Source organism: Bufo gargarizans, chromosome 1 (assembly GCF_014858855.1).
Source record: "Bufo gargarizans isolate SCDJY-AF-19 chromosome 1, ASM1485885v1, whole genome shotgun sequence".
NCBI lineage: Eukaryota > Metazoa > Chordata > Amphibia > Anura > Bufonidae > Bufo > Bufo gargarizans.
The window spans coordinates 498,862,557-498,883,332 of record NC_058080.1 but is presented as its reverse complement, the minus strand read 5'-3'; the positions used below and the strand labels follow the sequence as shown (position 1 = coordinate 498,883,332).

The window sequence follows — 20,776 nt, the reverse complement described above, 5'->3', positions numbered from 1 at the left end:
GCTATACCCGGAAGTGACGCGGCCGCATCGGGATCAGCTAGAGGAGGGTGTGTGTGGATCTGCGCAAGTGCAGATCCACTGGATTCGTGAAAATAATTGCACCGCCGTGGGAGAAGCACCTACTTCATTTGCATGCGCAAAACTGTATACCGCGCATGCGCACTCAGGGGTAGGTAGATTTTTCAGTGCAAAATGTTCTATCAGATCTCCCTACCCCTGAGTGCGCATGCGCGGACACATCATCTGGAGCAGTTCAGCCTCACCACATAGCAGAGGTGATTGCAGGATATTGGGGTGGTGGGATCACCACATAGCAGAGCTGAGTGCGCACGTGCGGAGTACGGTTTTGCGCATGCAAATGAAGTAGGTGCTTCTCCCGCGGTGGTGCAATTATTTTTACGAATCCACACACGCCCTCCTCCAACTGATTCCGGTGCGGCCTCGTCACTTCCGGGTATAGCATTCTGCTAAGGTATAGGAATCTGGCAGAATACCGGCTGTGTCAGGGCTGTAGGAACCGGCTGCGCTGTATGTTTGTGCGTTATGTAGCAGAGGCTCAGACACGCTGCATCTTGCTTGCATAATGCGTTTATAGTGACTTCATGAATCTTACAGTGCCAATCCGTGTGGAGTCCGCTCAGCCAATCACCGGCTATAGCGGGACAGCGCTGAGTGGTCCACCACTGTCTGCCAAGACAAATACGGGCCCCATTCTGGAGATCGCTGGGGGAGTCCCATCCTGTGGATAGGGGATACATTTTTAATTACTGGATAACCCCTTTAAAGTCATACAAGTCTATCATACTACAATACTACATTTATTAAAATTTCCCCCCTCTGTGCCCCCAGATAGTACAGCCCCCCCCTCTGTGCCCCCAGATAGTACAGCCCCCCCCCTCTGTGCCCCCAGATAGTACAGCCCCCCCCCCTCTGTGCCCCCAGATAGTACAGCCCCCCCCTCTGTGCCCCCAGATAGTACAGCCCCCCCCCTCTGTGCCCCCAGATAGTACAGCCCCCCCTCTGTGCCCCCAGATAGTACAGACTCCCCCTCTGTGCCCCCAGATAGTACAGACTCCCCCTCTGTGCCCCCAGATAGTACAGACTCCCCCTCTGTGCCCCCAGATAGTACAGACTCCCCCACTGTGCCCCCAGATAGTACAGACTCCCCCTCTGTGCCCCCAGATAGTACAGACTCCCCCTCTGTGCCCCCAGATAGTACAGACTCCCCCTCTGTGCCCCCAGATAGTACAGACTCCCCCTCTGTGCCCCCAGATAGTACAGACTCCCCCTCTGTGCCCCCAGATAGTACAGACTCCCCCTCTGTGCCCCCAGATAGTACAGACTCCCCCTCTGTGCCCCCAGATAGTACAGACTCCCCTTCTGTGCCCCCAGATAGTACAGACTCCCCCTCTGTGCCGCCAGATAGTACAGGCCCCCCTCTATTCCACCAAATAGTAAAGACACCCCCCCCCCCCTCTGTGGGACTGGTATGCAACTTTTTCCAGGGCTGTTTTTTATCCCCAGTCCGGCCCTGCCCACAGTGCCCTATCTCCTTAAAATGGGACCTCCACAGTAGCCCACCCCCTTAACTTTGACCTTCACAGCAGCCTGCCCCTTTAACAGTGAGTTCCACAGCACTCCAACCCCTTGACAGTGACCTCCACAGGGGCCCGCCCTCTTAACAGTGACCTCTACAGCACCCCACCTCTTAACAGTGACCTCCATAGGGGACAGTCCACTTAACTGTGATGTCCACCATTCCCTTAACAGAGACCTCCACAGCACCTGCCCTTTTAACAGTGACTGCCATAGTACCCCGCTCCCTTAACAGTGACCTCACAGTACGCTGCTGCCTTAGCAGTGACCTCCACAGCAGCTGCCACTTTAATTGTGGCCTCCACAGTCCTCTGCCCCCTTAATAGTGACCTCCACAGTTAGGTTACTAAGCAAATTTTTTGGCAAATAATTGGAAAGCATATGGTGAAAATTTCCATTTAGAACATAGTCTATGATGTTTCCCGGAGTCACAGGAGGTGGCTTTGCAAAATTTTGTGATTGTAAATGCGACGGTGTGGATTCCTTTAGCGGACATACATACATACACTCAGCTTTATATATTAGATATAGTCTTATAGCTAATATATATATATATATATATTACTTACAGTATCTTTATAAAGACATCTACAAGGGAATCAACTGCCTCAGAGGTTGTAGACTAACTATAGACCATCATAAAATAGAGAATATACTGTTGGTTGTTCAAAAATAATAACAGTGTGGTAAGAAGAACTGAGTAAAAGCTCATTCCTCATAATAGCATTTTTTTCCATATACACAAAGGCACTGAGAGCAAGGCACATTCAATTCCAAATGAAAACAAGAGCAAAATATAAATTTGTAAACTGAAAATGAAGAAAAGGATTAATAGGCTGTTCACAAATATAGCAGGGTTTGTATTTTCAGTTACAAACTGGAATATTTCCACTAAAAACTGAAATTTGTTTGCAGAATTAGCTTTTCTGTTAATCACTGAACTAATATTTAGTTGTATAACCTTTATTTCTGATAACTGCTTTACATCTGTGTGGCATGGAGTCCACTAACATCTGACACGCTGACTGGACTACATTCCACAGTTCTTCTGCATTCTTGGAAATGGCATCAAAAACATAATTTTTTATGTCACTCCACAAATTCTCCATTGGATTGATGTCTGGGGATTGGCTGGCCACTTCATAACATCATTCTTGTTGGTCTTGTTGGTGGTGTGTTTAGGTTGTTGTCCTGCTGAAACTTCTTTAGCATAAGGCAACATGACCTCTTCGACTTCCAGTATTTTGATATATTCAAAATGGTTCATGGTGCCTGGTATGCGATAAATGACTCCAGAGTTTGAGAAACATCCCTAAACCATTATGCTTGCACTTCCAGGTTTGACAGTCTTCACAGTTTACTATGGCTTGAATTTAGTGTTTATGGGTCCTCTCACAAACTGCCTGTGGCCTTTAGACCCAATAAGAACAATCTTGTTCTCATCTGTCCATAGACAGTCAATGTGTTGGAAAACTGTAACCTTTTAATCACATGTCTTTGTCTCAGCAATGGTACTTTACGAGGGTTTCTTGCAAATAGTTTGGCTTCACATAGGCATCTTCTGGTTGTTGCAGTACTTACAGGTAACTGAAGATCTTCTTTGATTTCCCTGGAGCTGATCATTGTCTACTTCTTTGAGATTCTTGTTATTCTATGATCTACACGGATGCTAGTATTTATTTTCTTACCATGTATTTTGGGTTTTGATTGCCATTTTAAAGCATTGTAGATCATTTTAGCTGAGCAGCCAATTATTTTCTGCACTTCCTCTCTCCAATAGTGTTAGGCAAGCTGCATGGCCAGTTTCTTAAGAAAAAAAAAAATATTAGACTTCAGCTGTATAGGAATACTTACTAGTAGGAAGTATTACTATGTAGAAGAATTCTAATATTTTTGTTTTGTTTTGTGACAATGTTCTTGGCTGTAATGTAGAAGGTTGTGAGTTTGAATCCCGGCAGAAACTTTACAGAAATAGAGGCTAAATTAAATTTATATATTTTATATTTTTTGTTAGCAATTGTACAAAATTTATGGCACAAAATAAATGTATAATTATAAAAATATATATAGAGAGAGAGAGAGAAAGAGAGAGAGAGATAAAATCACACTTCTGATATATATGAATGCATAATATGTGGGAGACTACTACTGATGTTTTTAGCCAAAATATATTGACTTATATTATATATTCTAAATATATAATAATATATGTAAATATATTATGGCTAAAAACATATATATATATGTATAAACATTTTCTGCCGGGATTTGAACTTCCAACCTTGAAAAGGCAAGGATTTTAATCACTACACTATAAAGCTACATGTTATCCTGCACAGAAATATAAAGTAAGTCTTCTGCTGAAAAGGAATATTCACTATATCAGAAACTACTATGAGGTTTTTCTGACACAGTTTAGAATTCAGCTTTATAGCTGAGTGGATAAGGTCCTTGCCTCTAAAGTATCAAGGTTAGGAGTTCAAATCCCAGCAGAAACATTTCAGAAATTAGATTTAAATACACTGGGGTGTCCCCAAGCACTGACTCCATATATGAATATAGCTATATATGGAGTCAAAGCAGCGACTCCTAAGCCGAACTAGAGTCCTGGAACCCTCCCCTCTTCAGAGCAGGGGGTGCCTGGGATTCTCCTATTGACTTACATTGTGCTTGGGTGCTTGGTAGAACACCCGAGCATCGCGAAGCACTTTGGCACTTGCCGATCAAGTTCTTGATCAAAGTTCTTACTTCTTCGGTACAATGTCTGGAATGACCCATTTTCTTTACTGAGCAAGTGCTAAACCAGCAGATGCAACATTTGCTTCCCTCCTTCTTTAAATAAGGCCCATATTTGACACCTGTTTCTTCACAGAATGAATGACCTTACTAATTGAATGCCCCACTGCTATTAATTTGAACACCATATCGGCACTTCAAGAATTCGCGAATATTTAGAATATAGTGACATATATTCATAATTTCGAATATTCTAGATTTTTTTTTTTCATCAGTAACCTCCCTTCTTGCTTGTGGGTCAATGAGAAGGCAACATCCCTAGCAAGTTGCAACCAATAGGAAAGTTGCCTACCCCTTACAATATAAGAACCTCCCCAGCAGCAATTTTCTACAGTTTTTAAAGTTCTAAGAGAGACAGCAGTGTCATTGCTGTGCTCTGTGCTTTCCACACCTACATTAGATAGATAGTTAGCTAGCTTACATATATAATACAGATAGTTAGTGGGAGATAGTCAGTGTAGGTTATATCCTGATATAGTGTAGCTGTTGCAGTGCAGTGTGTTAGGTAGTGTGGTAGGTTCTTCTGTAAATACATGCAGACCTGCTAAATGTGAAGTTGCACATATTGCGCCAAAATATTTGCATCATTAATGCCGATTAGCGCAATCGTGAATATATTGGAGTACTCTATCTGCATATAAAGCTATTGCTAATGTTCTTCCGTGCCAACCATTTTCTCCAGTCTCAGGAAACTTATACCAGCTTGGAAAATGTAGCAAAGCTTCAATTACACCCAATTAGCAGCGTGAATGTCAAGACTGTTGATACGGTTGGTTGCCCATTACTTGGCTAAACCTATTCATGTCCCATGTTGTATTATGTTTTTTGGCAAAAACAGTAATTAAGCACATAAGTGATTTTAGACTGCTATTATTTTGCACATAAGGCTACTTTTACACCTGCATTAGATGAGGATCCGTCTGGTATCTGTGCAGACAGATCAGCACCTATAATGCAAATGATTGTATCCTTTTAGAACGGAGCCATTTGCATTATAAAGAACAAAGTCAAAACGGATCCGTCCTGACTTACATTAAAAGTCAATGGGGGACAGATCCGTTTTCAATTGCACCATATTGTGTCAGTTAAAACGGATCCGCTCCCATTGACTTACATTATAAGTCAGGATGGATCTGTTCCTCCGGCGAACGGCGCAAAACCAGCAGCAATGTGTCATTTGCTGGCGCATATGCAGTAGTTAAAGCGATGCAGTGCCCACAATGGGCATGGCAGTGCGCATGCTCCGTCCCGGCGTGGCAGTGCACAGTCGCGGGATCTCAGCCAGACTGGAGGATAACGCAAGAGAATAGGAGGGCGGGCATATGCAGAGGCTGGGGTGGGGAAACAATGAAAGAAGGCAGAGCAGCCTGGGCTCCAACACAGTGAACGCCGCACCTGGGCACTTGCGAGTGCTCATTTGCATATCAATCAAAGTTCGTTTTTCCAGCTTCTGCAACTGTAAAGACAAAGACAAAGGTACCATTGCATTCATGTATAGGTGTGCGATAGGACAATGTAAGCACTGTATATGACCATATGGAGGTTAATAATATTATTAATAATATGTTTAATAATATGTCTAATATGTTTCTAATATTTAGGAAGTAACACAAGAAGCTGTCTGATGCAAAATTCTGAAAATGGCCATGGACTCTAAAAACAAGGTAAAAAAATAATAATTGGAACTAGGATCATTAGGGTCCATTTACACGTCCGCAAAATGGATCCGCATCCGTTCTGCAATTTTTGCATTTGCGGATCCGCACTTCTGCATCCGTGCTTCCGTTTCCGCAAAAAAATAGAACATGTCCTATTCTTGTCCGCAATTGCGGACAAGAACAGGTATATTCTATTAGTGCCAGCAATGTGCGGTCCGCAAAATGAGGAAAGCACAATGCCGCTTTCCGTGTTTTGCGGATCCGTGGCTCCGTGTATCCGCAAAACACATTGCGGACGTGTGAATGGAGCCTTATAAGCAATCTTCCAGATAGTGCTGTGAATCCATAGCCCCTTAAGCTGGCCAAACACATTTTTAACTAGTGGCAGGAACACCCCTCAGCTCAAGTTATTGGACAAATAGTGATATGCACATATATAACAATACACTAATAATACATAGTCATTAACCGCTACAGGACCGCCGTACGCAGGATTGCGTCCTGCTGGCGGCCCTGCTCTTCTGGGTGGACGCATATACGCGTCCTCCCGCGAGAGCCGAGATTTCCTGTGAACTGCGCGCACACAGGCGCGCGCGCTCACAGGAACGGAAGGTAAGTGAGTGGATCTCCAGCCTGCCAGCGGCGATCGCTCGCTGGCAGGCTGGAGATGTGATTTTTTTAACCCCTAACAGGTATATTAGACGCTGTTTTCATAACAGCGTCTAATATACCTGCTAGCTGGTCCTCTGGTGGTCCCTTTTGTTTGGATCGACCACCAGAGGACTCAGGCAGCTCAGTAAAGTAGCACCAAACACCACTACACTACACTACACCCCCCCCCCCTGTCACTTATTAACCCTTTATGAACCACTGATCACCCCATACAGACTCCCTGATCACCCCCCTATCATTGATCACCCCCCTGTAAGGCTCCATTCAGACATCCGTATGATTTTTACGGATCCACGGATACATGGATCGGATCCGCAAAACAGCATACGGACGTCTGAATGGAGCCTTACAGGTGGGTGATCAATGACAAGGGGGTGATCACACATATAGACTTCCTGATCACTTCCCTGTCATTGATCACCCCCCTGTCATTGATCACCCCCCTGTAAGGCTCTATTCAGACGTCCGTATGATTTTTACGGATCCACGGATACATGGATCGGATCCGCAAAACACATACGGACGTCTGAATGGAGCCTTACAGGGGGGTGATCAATGACAGGGGGTGATCACGCATATAGACTTCCTGATCACTCCCTGATCACCCCCTGTCATTGATCACCCCCCTGTAAGGCTCGATTCAGACGTCCGTATGATTTTTACGGATCCATGGATACATGGATCGGATCCGCAAAACACATACGGACGTCTGAATGGAGCCTTACAGGGGGGTGATCAATGACAGGGGGGTGATCACCTCATATACACTCCCTGATCACCCCCTGTCATTGATCACCCCCCTGTAAGGCTCCATTCAGACGTCCGTATGCGTTTTGCGGATCCGATCCATGTATCCATGGATCCGCAAAACGCATACGGATGTCTGAATGGAGCCTTACAGGGGGGTAATCAATGACAGGGGGGTGATCACCCATATAGACTCCCTGATCACCCCCCTGTCATTGATCACCCCCCTGGTAAGGCTCCATTCAGACGGTCGTATGATTTTTACGGATCCATGGATCGGATCCGCAAAACACATTCTATGAACTCACTATGCCCATCAGTGAATACCTTAGGGTGTCTACTTTCCGAAATGGGGTCATTTGTGGGGTGTTTGTACTGTCTGGGCATTGTAGAACCTCAGGAAACATGACAGGTGCTCAGAAAGTCAGAGCTGCTTCAAAAAGCGGAAATTCACATTTTTGTACCATAGTTTGTAAATGCTATAACTTTTACCCAAACCATTTTTTTTTACCCAAACATTTTTTTTTTATCAAAGACATGTAGAACAATAAATTTAGCGAAAAATGTATATATGGATGTAGTTTTTTTTGCAAAATTTAAAACTGAAAGTGAAAAATGTCATTTTTTTGCAAAAAAAATCTTAATATTTTGATTAATAACAAAAAAAGTTAAAATGTCAGCAGCAATAAAATACCACCAAATGAAAGCTCTATTAGTGAGAAGAAAAGGAGGTAAAATTCATTTGGGTGGTAAGTTGCATGACCGAGCAATAAACGGTGAAAGTAGTGTAGTGCAGAAGTGTAAAAAGTGGCCTGGTCATTAAGGGGGTTTCAGCTAGCGGGGTTGAAGTGGTTAATGTAGCTAGGCACTTGCTAAATAAAATAAAAAATTATAATAAAAATTGTATAAAAACACACTGAGGTAGGAGTTTTTAAACTCCAAAACGTGTCTAGTACTGATCTGGCTGTCATCACTGGAGTTATTACAGAAACATAGTAGTGGGACTTGCCTCTTATTAGCCATAGTGCGATCCACCAACTCACTGAAAATCCTGCAGATGGTGACCCCTTAGCAACAGGTGGATACAGCATGCTATAAACATTGTTTGAAAGGCAACGATTCCTATCAATATGTGGGGACATTGCTTCTCCCGTAAATCACAGCAGTGAGTCTTAATGAAAGCACTGCCTTCTCCTGTAAATCACTGCAGTGAGCTATGAATGGAAGCGCAGGCCTATACACTATAGAACTTCAGAAATTAGGATGTTCAGTCTGTCTGAAGGTGGTAAGAATTACCCTGCTACATTGTAAGAATCACCCTGCTACATTGTAAGAATCACCCTGCTACAGTGTAAGAATCACCCTGCTACAGTGTAAGAATCACCCTGCTACATTGTAAGAATTACCCTGCTACAGTGTAAGAATCACCCTGCTACTGTAAGAATCACCCTGCTACAGTGTAAGAATCACCCTGCTACAGTGTAAGAATCACCCTGCTACATTGTAAGAATTACCCTGCTACAGTGTAAGAATCACCCTGCTACAGTGTAAGAATCACCCTGCTACAGTGTAAGAATCACCCTGCTACAGTGTAAGAATCACCCTGCTACATTGTAAGAATCACCCTGCTACATTGTAAGAATTACATTGTAAGAATCACCCTGCTACATTGTAAGAATTACCCTGCTACAGTGTAAGAATCACCCTGCTACAGTGTAAGAATCACCCTGCTACATTGTAAGAATTACCCTGCTACAGTGTAAGAATCAACCTGCTACATTAGCCAATAGATGCCTGGTCACATGAACCTTATCAGCCAATAGAAGCTCGCAGGCCGTTAGCCTCCACATACACAGTTTTACTCCAGGTTTCCATAACAACCCAGCCATTTATCTTCACTGCTGTAGGTCAGCTTTAAAGGAAATCTGTCACAAGGATAATCACTATTGTAGTAAAGCCATGGCCTAATAGCACTTAGTACCTTATTTCAAGATGTTCTTTTCTTTCAGCGATAGATGTTTTCTATCTTCTGAAAATCCAGTTTATTTGGTATGCAAATGAGTCAGTAAGGTGCCCTGAGGGGCATTTTTTGAGGGTCCACCCTCAAAAGACGAACTTAAAACCACGCCTCCATGCCCTGCTAAGCCACACCCCGATAGAGTTAGGCCATGCCCCCTCTCACTCCTCAGCCAACGGGGATTGAAAGAATGAAGGTAAAAATCAACTTCTGTCAGCTGCAGGGGTGGGAGGGAGGGTGACTTTCTCCTTGTAGCTCACACTAAGACAGCACAGTGCTGCTGTCTTAGAGTAAGCTGTTCAAAAGGACATCCTTGTGTCCACCCAGGCCCTGCGCTAGACGGAGGACAGGGAGTCTAAAGCCAGACACGCCCCCAATCCACTTAGGCCATGCCCCCTCCCACTCCTCAGCCACAGGAATGAAAAAATTTAGTTAAAAATCAACTTCTAGGTCCCACTAAGCCACACCCTGATCTGGTTAGGCCACGCGCCATCCCACTCTTCAGCCGACAGGGATTGATAAAATGAAGTTAAAAATCAACTTCTGACTAGGGATGAGCGAACCCGAACTGTATATTTTCGTAAAAGTTCGGGTTCGGTGTTCGGCGCTTTCTTGCCGCTTTTTGAAAGGCTACAAAGCAGCCAATCATCAAGCATCATACTACTTGCCCCAAGAGACCATCACAGTCATGCCTACTATTGGCATGGCTGTGATTGGCCAGTGCAGCATGTGACCCAGCCTCTATTTAAAGAGGACCTTTCACCAGAATAAAACTTCTAAAGTAACTATACAGGCATGTAGAGCGGCACCCAGGGACCCCCCTGCACTTACTGTTATACCTGGGTGCCACTCTGTTCTCCCGTTATTGCCTCCGGTATCTTTACATTTAGGCTCCACCCAGGGGAACCTGCCGGCGCCTCCTTCTCCCATGCTGCAGCGCTGGCCAATCACAGCGCTCAGCTCATAGCCTGAGAGGCTTTTTTCTCTCTCAGGCTATGAGCTGAGCGCTGTGATTGGCCAGCGCTACAGCATGGGAGAATGAGCCGACGGCAGGTTCCCCTGGGTGGAGCCTAACTGTAAAGATACCGGAGGCAATACCGGGAGAACAGAGCGGCGCCCAGGTATAACAGTAAGTGCAGGGGGGTCCCTGGGCGCCGCTCTACATGCCTGTGTAGTTAGTTTAGAAGTTTTATTCTGGTGAAAGGTCCTCTTTAAGCTGGAGTCACGTAGCGCCACACGTCACTCTGCTCTGATCAGTGTAGGGATAGGATGCAGCTGCTGCTGTTAGGGCGAGATTAGGCAGGGATTTACTCTTCCAAAACACTTAATGAAGTGAACGATCTACAGCTGTGAATCATTCAACCTCTGCTATTTAAATGCTCACTGTTTTTAGGCTGCCCAGAGCGTTTTTCTGTCACTTTTTTCTGGGGTGATCGGCGGCCATTTTGTGTCTTGTGGTGCGCCAGCGCAAGCTGCCACCAAGTACATTTAACCAATAGTGTTTTTTTTTTGCTATATCCTATATCAGGGGCTTGGCTGTGCTTACTATTTTATTGAGGGGTGAAATTCAATTGCCAAAATAGCAGTACCCTAAATCTGGTGTTTCAGCTGTGGCCAGCCAATTGTAATACTGTCTGCTGTCTGGCAAAGGATATATATTTTTTTGGGTTGAAATAAAATTCCCAAATTAGCAATTCCCTTAATCAGTGGTTTCCCGCTGTAGCAGGCCAAGTTTAAAACTATCCATAAAAGGGTATATTACATTGAAGGTGCTGATAGGGTCATCCTCAATAACTTCACACACTACCGTGCATTTCCAAGTCTAATTCTGTCCGTAAACGTATACCTGTCATCCAGGGCCTAAATGCTAGGCCTACAATTTATATTCAGCTAAATCTGTGGTTACTGCTGTGCCTGTAATTAGTGTAATACGGTACCTAAATAGATAGCCAGATAGTATTATGTGCCTGTAAAAAAAAGCCTGAATTTGAATTCAATATATTGGGCCAAATAATATTTTTCTTATTGTTGTGAACGGTAACAATGAGGAAAACATCTAGTAAGGGACGCGGACGTGGACATGGTCGTGGTGATGTTAGTGGACCCTCTGGTCCTGGGAGAGGACGTGGCCGTTCTGCCACAGCCACACGTCCTAGTGTACCAACTACCTCAGGTCCCAGTAGACGCCAGAATTTACAGCGAATATATGGTGGGGCCCAATGCCATTCTAAGGCACAGGCATTAGTCAGGCATTAGTCAATTGGGTGGCCGACAGTGGATCCAGCACGTTCACATTATCTCCCACCCAGTCTTCTGCAGAAGGCTCACAGATGGCGCCTGAAAACCAAGACCATCAGTCTGTCACATCACCCCCATGCATATCAGGGAAGCTGTCTGAGCCTCAAGTTATGCAGCAGTCTCTTATGCTGTTTGAAGACTCTGCTGGCAGGGTTTCCCAAGGGCATCCACCTAGCCCTTCCCCAGCAGTGGAAGACATAGAATGCACTGACGCACAACCACTTATGTTTCCTGATGATGAGGACATGGGAATACCACCTCAGCATGTCTCTGATGATGACGAAACACAGGTGCCAACTGCTGCGTCTATCTGCAGTGTGCAGACTGAACAGGAGGTCAGGGAGGAAGACTGGGTGGAAGACAATGCAGGGGACGATGAGGTCCTAGACCCCACATGGAATGAAGGTCGTGCCACTGACTTTCAGAGTTCGGAGGAAGTCTGTCTGGGTGCCGGGGCCTAAATATCTGACAATGGCCTGTTCCAGTGGTGGGTGACGTGAAGCCTGATTCTCTGCTATGACATGAAGCCTGATTCTCTGCTATGACATGAAGCCTTATTCTCTGCTATGGGACCTTTCTCCTCTGTCTGGGTGCCGGGGCCTAAATATCTGACAATGGCCTGTTCCAGTGGTGGGTGACGTGAAGCCTGATTATCTGCTATGACATGAAGCCTGATTCTCTGCTATGGGACCTCTCTCCTCTGTCTGGGTGCCGGGGCCTAAATATCTGACAATGGCCTGTTCCAGTGGATGGTGACGTGAAGCCTGATTCTCTGCTATGCCATGAAGCCTGATTCTCTGCAATGGGACCTCTCTCCTCTGTCTGGGTGCCGGGGCCTAAATATCTGACAATGGCCTGTTCCAGTGGTGGGTGACGTGAAGCCTGATTCTCTGCTATGCCATGAAGCCTGATTCTCTGCAATGGGACCTCTCTCCTCTGTCTGGGTGCCGGGGCCTAAATATCTGACAATGGCCTGTTCCAGTGGTGGGTGACGTGAAGCCTGATTCTCTGCTATGACATAAAGCCTTATTCTCTGCTATGACATGAAGCCTGATTCTCTGCTATGACATGAAGCCTGAATCTCTGCTATGGGACCTCTCTCCTCTGTCTGTGTGTCGGGGCCTAAAAATATCTGACAATGGCCTGTTCCAGTGGTGGGTGACGTGAAGCCTGATTCTCTGCTATGCCATGAAGCCTGATTCTCTGCAATGGGACCTCTCTCCTCTGTCTGGGTGCCGGGGCCTAAATATCTGACAATGGCCTGTTCCAGTGGTGGGTGACGTGAAGCCTGATTCTCTGCTATGATATGAAGCCTGATTCTCTGCAATGGGACCTCTCTCCTCTGTCTGGGTGCCGGGGCCTAAATATCTGACAGTGGCCTGTTCCAGTGTTTGGTGACGTGAAGCCTGATTCTCTGCTATCACATGAAGCCTGAATCTCTGCTATGGGACCTCTCTCCTCTGTCTGGGTGCCGGGGCCTAAATATCTGACAGTGGCCTGTTCCAGTGGTGGGTGACGTGAAGCCTGATTCTCTGCCATGAGACCTCTCTCCAATTGATATTGGTTAATTTTAATATATTTTATTCTTATTTTAATTAATTTCCCTGTCCACATTTGTTTGCAGGGGATTTACCTACATTTTGCTGCCTTTTGCAGCCCTCTAGCCCTTTCCTGGGCTATTTTACAGCCTTTTTAGTGCCGAAAAGTTTGGGTCCCCTTTGACTTCATTTCCGGGAAGTTCAGCCGAACTTCTCAAACCCGAACATCCAGGTGTTCGCTCAACTCTACTTCTGACAGCTGCAGGGGTAGGAGTGAGGGTGACTTTCTTCCTGCAGCTAACACTCAGACACGCACAGTGCTGCTGTCTCAGAGTGAGCTGTTCAAAAGGACATCCCTGTGTCCATCCAGGCCCTGTGCTGGGCGGAGGACAGGGAGTCTAAAGCCGGACTGTCTGGCCTAAAACTGAACCTCTGGCACCCTAGGGGCAGGCTGCTGTGGATGTCACAGTTAAGGGGGTGGTCCGCTATGGAGGTCAGTGTTAAGGGGCAGATTGCTGTAAAGGTCACTGTTAAGGGGGCGTTCCCCTGTGGAGGTCACTGTCAAGGGGGTAGTGTGCTGTAAAACTCATTGTTAAAGGGTAAGGCTGCTGTAAAGGTCAAAGTTAAGGGGTGGGCTGCTGTAGAAGTCCAATTTTAAGGGATGGAGCACTGTTGGGGGGGTCAGTGTTAAGGGGTGGATGGCTGTGGAGGTCACTGTTAAGGGGGCAAGGTGCTGTAGATGTCACCGTTACAGTGGAGAGTGTTGATATCTTTTAACGATACACACAAACATTAAATGAAATAGTTAAATATACCCAAGCGAAGCCGGGTCCTTCAGCTAGTATTGTTATACTGTATATGTAAAAATAAATATTACTTGCATATCATTGTTTCTCCAATAATTACAGATACAGGTTGTGCCTGCCACTAGTTAAACAGGTGTCATTTTTATCAGCAGTGTGATTTGTTAGATGGTAGAGCAACTTCTATCTAGACTCCCAAAAAATGGTTGAGCCACAGAAATCAATTACATTACACTTTGCCCCAACAAATAATATTGGGGGAAACAAGCATCTGGCGAAATGAATGTTTTTGTCTGATCCTTTTGTTCTCCCATGAGATAAGCGACCAAAACTGTCTGGCAGCAAATTTCTCTGCTCTCCCTATAGCATACACAGACACCTTCAGCCAAGCCAAATGTTTATGTGTATGGGGAAGCCGGGAGGACGACTGGAGAGATAGCTGTTGGCCAGCAGCTATTGAATGTGTATGGTCAGCTTTAGTTATGCCTTATAACTGGTGTCCACCACTCCATCTACCAGTCCTCTCCTGTTCTTCCCATACAGTCCCAGCAGTAAAAAGTTAGACTATGCAAATGTTTATTCCCAACCACAAAAAAATTATAAAATATGGTAGAAGAGCTAATCATGCAGTTTTTACTAACCTTCACTACTAAGGATTGGTGCTCAATTCTCCTGCCTACACTGCTAGAGGAAAGTGGTCAGATACCTTTGACAGGACTTGTCTCCTGGTTGACCAATAGATTAGAGCCCCTTAACATGGGCTGGTGATAAGAGCAATTATATTTTTCCCCAAAATTACCTTGTGTGAAGGTGCCAACAATCACTCGATAAACAAGCAAAGCATAAGTGCACTTGTGTTCTTGGATTCCGGCAGGCAGTTCCATTGCAGACGGCAATCTGTATGCAAATGGATACCATTTGTAGACGGATCCAGATGCGGATCTGTCTCACAAATGCATTGCAATACCGGATCTGTTTCTCCAGTTGTTATCCGGAAAAACTGATCCAGCATTTATCTTTTTCACATTTCTAAAGGTCTGCGCGTGCGCAGACTGCAAAACTGGGTCTGTTTTTCCAGAACACTTGAGGCCGGATCCGACATTAATGCATTTCAATGGAAAATAATGCCGGCAAGTGTTCAGGAATTTTGGATGGAGAAAATACCGCAGCATACAGTGACTGAACTGAAGACACCCTGATGCATACTGAATGGATTGCTCTCCATTCAGAATGCAGTAGGATAAAACTGATCAGAAGTGTGAAAGTAGCCTTATTTAGGCAGCACCCAAAATCACAGTTTCTGGGCAGTAGATAGTCCTGTGTAAACATGGATCTGCTGCCCACAATGAATAAATCTGTGTGGTCATGAGTGACTCAGGTAGAAATCACTTATTCTCATACAACGGGAAAGATTGCCTGTTCAGTCAGCCCATGTAATGGGCCCTTTAGGCATGCTAAAATCCAACATGTTGACCCTGAATCTTTCAATAAGAACTGACAATGCCAACTCTGTAGATTCGTCTTTTTAGTACAAGAATCTATAAGCTGTGGAGTGGCACAACTGATGCAGGCATATCTCAAGTGTTAGTGTCTATTTAGTATATTTAACACATTTTTTTGTAAACAGGTGTCAAGTTGTATGCAAGTGTACTCATTGGTAAACTCATTGTCTTGATTTCTATCTTGCTCGCTTTTGGGATCCACCTCCTTGCAATTCACTGTACGTTAACAGTACAGATAATGCTTGCTGACCTACACAATTTCTACTGCCAAATTATACCAGAATTGTAGTTGGAATAGTGGCACATGAAAATTTACTCGTACAAAGCACTGATGGTAGAGATGACCAAATTAATTCTCATCAAATTGGATTTGTTACAAATGTCACAAAAATTTGCTGATTTGCTTCGGATTAATTGAGCAAAACATCGCCAGTGCCATTTTGCTGTGAAAAATTGTGGAAAATGACAAGAAAGATGAAAATGGTGCATATCATGACCCTGGAATGGAGGGGAGGTTTGTCCTGATTGGCTGAAAGACTGACAGACAGGCAATAAGCCAAAAGGGGGCCGAGATTCTTGCAGGTCCTCAATCTCTGGGCTAGATCACAAGCTAGAGACACCATTCTGTGCTTATCTTGCGATCTCAGAGCATGTATCTTGGATGACTCTGGCAAAAAGCAATTACAGACACAACCAGCAATCTAGGTGTTGTAGAGCCAGTATAGGGACATATTTAGTTGAATCAAAAGGTAGAAAATGCAAAGTTTTATCAGGGAAACAATAGGGTGTTTACTCTTTTGTGTGGTGTGTGTATTCCATACTGGTAGCAAGTGGAAAGTTCATGTATGCCGGAGCTCTGCAAGTAAACACCTATCTCTGTATACACACTTACACAGAGAATGCTATCAGTCACTAATAACACTTCCCCTGTGTATATCTATCAGTGACTGACATCTATCTCTGTATAGACATTTACACAGAGAATGCCATCAATCACTAATAACACTTCTCCTGTGTACATCTATCAGTGACTGACAGCTATCTATGTATACAAACTTACACAGAGAATGCTGTGAATCACTGATAACACCTCCCCGCGTACATCTATCAGTGACTGACAGCTATCTATGTATACACACTTACACAGAGAATGCGATCAATCACTGATAATGCCTCCCCTGTGTACAGCTATCAGTGACTGACATCTATGTCTGTATACACACTTACATAGAGAATGCTATCAATCACTGATAACATCTCCCCTGTGTACAGCTATCAGTGACTGACATCTATCTCTGTATACACACTTACACAGAGAAAGCTACCAATCACTGATAATGCCTCCCCTGTGTACAGCTATCAGTGACTGACAGCTATCTATGTATACACACTTACACAGAGAATGCGATCAATCACTGATAATGCCTCCCCTGTGTACAGCTATCAGTGACTGACATCTATGTCTGTATACACACTTACATAGAGAATGCTATCAATCACTGATAACATCTCCCCTGTGTACAGCTATCAGTGACTGACATCTATCTCTGTATACACACTTACACAGAGAATGCTATCAATCACTAATTCATAGAATGGTGGCTGTTGTATTTGCCTATGTGTCTGCTCTATTGTTTAAAAATGTTAATACATGTTGCTTTTTCATAATTTTTTTACAGAATCAAAAAATCTGAGACAGAAGATCAATCAATCCACAGATTTTAAACATTAATCTAAAACATCAAATTTTAATTTTTTTTGTTCTTGTTTTTTCTGTATGTTTGCAAGATTATTCAAGAATAAACATATTTCATTTAATTAAATTTCATGTATTTAATGTGGTAGCCATACTATGCTTAGAAATATTATTTATCCTATTGATTCACAAAAAATGAATAACAAATTGTTCGGTACTGCTACTGTTACATAGTTACATCGTTGATTAGGCTGAAAACAAGGCCCAGGTCCAAGTCTATCTTCTAACCCTAACGTATTGATTTGATATGTAGAAAAATCCTTCAGCGCTTATTAAAAACAATTTTTCGTATAATTTTTTATTCACCTTTACTTTTTATCTACTGTGTTGATCCAGAGGAAGGCAACATACCCTATGAGGTGGATATTATTCCGTCCCAAATATGGCAATTAGAATAAATCCCTGGTGGCTGATGTATTTGCCTATGTGTCTGCTATATTGTTTAAAAATGTTATTACATGTTGCTTTTTCATAATTTTTTTACGGAATCAAAAAATCTGAGACAGAAGATCACTCAATCTACAGATTTTGAACATTAATCTAAAACATAAAATTTTACTTTTGTTTTAGTTTTTGTGTTTTCTGTATGTTTGCAAGATTATTCAAGAATAAACATATTTCATTTAATTCAATTTCATGTATTTAATGTGGTAGCCATATTATGCTTAGAAATATTATTTATCCTATTGATTCACAAAAAATGAATAACAAATTGTTCTGTACTGCTACTGTTACATAGTTACATCATTGATTAGGCTGAAAACAAGGCCCAGGTCCAAGTCTATCTTCTAACCCTAATGTGTTGATTTGATATGTAGAAAAATCCTTCATCTATTAAAAACAATTTTTCATATTATTTTTTATTCACCTTTACTTTTTATCTACTGTGTTGATCCAGAGGAAGGCAACATACCCTATGAGGTGGATATTATTCCTTCCCAAATATGGCAATTAGAATAAATCCCTGGATCAAGTCCCATCTCTAGAAATCTATTATAATTAGGTCTCTTGCCCACGACCGTATGCCCTCCGAGATTTACGGTCTGTGAGCAGGCCATATGTCCCGGAGCGGCATTGATCGTGCGCACGGGAGCGCAGCGCATCACAGATTACAATGATACTGTGGACGTCAGGCCGCCCGCGGGGCTATTGTCCCGCACTCATATGATCATATGATCGTGTATCTCGGAGGGCATATGGTCGTGGGCAAGAGGCCTTAAGTTGTGAAATTATTTCTTAAAGGAAAGACATCAGCCATCACAATATCAATAGTCTCACTGCTCTTACACTAAAATATCCTCTTCTATGTTGACGGTGAAACCTTCTTTCCATTAGACATAGATGATGCCATCTTGGCATGGTTATAGGCCTAGGTATGAAAAGATCATAAGAAACATCTCTGTACTGTCCATGTGCCACAAAACATGGCTTTCCATAGCTCAGACTTATTAGTTGGCATCTGGCCCAAGATTGGCATGTGGCACAATATTTATGAAGCTACTGTGTCATGATTCATGACTCAGCAAGTCCATCCCATTTTTGAAATGCGTGGGTGTTATTATAAGTGTGATTTACTGCTAAAAAGTTAATATTCAGGTTCACTATTTCAAAATGTTTACTCTGATGATGGTTTGTGCTCTATGAATCCCAAAAGGTGATGTAGTTTGCTTTCCATCCTGGGATGCGGAGCAAGACGGATCCATCATGACCCACAATGCAAGTCAATGGGGACGGGTCAGTTTTCTCTGACACAATCTGAAACAATGGAAAACGGATTCGTTCCTCATTGACTTTCAATGGAGTTCATTACGGATCCGTCTTGGCTATGTTAAAGAATAATACAACCGGATCCATTCATAATGAATGCAGATGGTTGTTTTATCAGTAATGGAAGTATTTTTTCTGAACCCTGCCGGATCTAGTAAAAACACTAGTGTGAAAGTAGCCTAACAAACACAGTTAACATCTACCAGTTCTTTAGTTGGTTGTTGAGAGATAGCTTGGCCCTGCCTCCTCTGGTTAGTTGGGACTGGTTTACAGACCAGTCTGGCTACAACAGCTGGTCTAGCAGCATCCTGTGTGTCTGGCTACAGCCTGGGGGAAGGATCTATCCAGCAGAGCTAGAGTGAAAACCTGCTTTGGTGTGCTCTGCTAAGTAAGCTTGATGAGAAGCCTTATCCAGGAAAACACCATTCCTGAGTGCCTCAAATAAATACAGAAGGTAGAGAACTATTTCAAAGGTTGTACTTGGACAGGCAGCAAGGTAAATGCATATTTACGACAATATACTTTACTGCATGTGGAAAGGGTTGAGACAGACTGGTCATCCAAATTTAAGACTGTATCCTACAGCCTGGGGATTGCAGAAGATATTTGAGAGGGATTGCACGCCCAAGTTTTTTTTAGAAAGATTACAAAGTGTATTTAGAGAGAGAGAGAGACTTAGGAAGGACTACAAAATCATTACGTCCTATATAAAGCCTTTGAGAAAAGCCTGCTGTGTGAAATACATACGAATTGTGCCTACTCCATATACTTGTACTTCTTCTCACATTATCTACTCAGTAAATAAAGAATTTATTATAATCAAACTGCCTTGCACCCACTACTTATCCACCTAACATTAAGGGCACCCCAGCCACCACCAGGTAGAAGCCTCCAAAAGCCCAGTGTATGCCACATGGGAAAGAAAGGTTGCACCCCTCCAATCACTGCATGCACGCAGCTAATAAACGTGCAGGTAAGTACTGCCCTTCACTTTAATGCTGTAGACATGTTGGTTACTGGCATCACAGTGATTGGTTGGCCGGAACGCGTCATCGGGTGCTATATAGCACCTGATGACACGTGTTCGGCTAAGTGTTAGTCAGGGAGAGCTGTGCTGAAGAAGGGAAAGATAGTGTAGGGAGTGAAATTTATTTAAGTTGAAAAACTTTTAAGGACTTTACAGACCCAAAAGTCCTTTTAAGGACTATTGTGTGTGGCAGCAATATCTATTTTTAGCGCATGAGGCGCTAAATAGTGTGCAATAGTTAGGCCGCTGCAGACAGCGACACTATCTGCACTATATCTCTTGTGTAACGTGCACGCATCCCAAAAATATCTGCGACATCCAGTGTACTTTTTCCGTAGATGGTGTCCACTGTGGACAGTGACATTAGCTGTGCTACATCTCCTGTGCGCATCCAAAAAATATCAGTGACATCCAGTGAACTTTTTCCGTAGACGGTGTCCACTGCGGACTATAGTGACTGTGCTCATCTCCTGTCTAACATTTGCGCATCCAAAAAATATCTGTGACATCCAGTGTACTCTTTTCGTAGATGGTGTCCGCTGCGGACAGTGACATTAGCTGCGCTACTTCTCCTGTGTAACGTGCGCATATTCAAAAAA

General features: G+C 43.6%; 1 protein-coding gene across 3 annotated transcripts in view; it reads left to right on the top strand.

The window, feature by feature from the left end:
* Positions 1-18,010, top strand: part of LOC122923918 (immunoglobulin superfamily member 1-like) — a 332,379-nt gene extending 314,369 nt beyond the window's left edge. For all 3 annotated transcript variants that reach the window (XM_044274802.1, XM_044274786.1, XM_044274796.1), the window contains exons 11-12: positions 5,994-6,056; positions 17,307-18,010. In XM_044274802.1, coding sequence (XP_044130737.1) covers positions 5,994-6,049 — 56 coding nt within the window. In that variant the 3' untranslated portion in view covers positions 6,050-6,056; positions 17,307-18,010. The remainder of the gene's footprint in view (positions 1-5,993; positions 6,057-17,306) is intronic.
* The last annotated feature ends 2,766 nt before the right edge of the window (positions 18,011-20,776 follow it).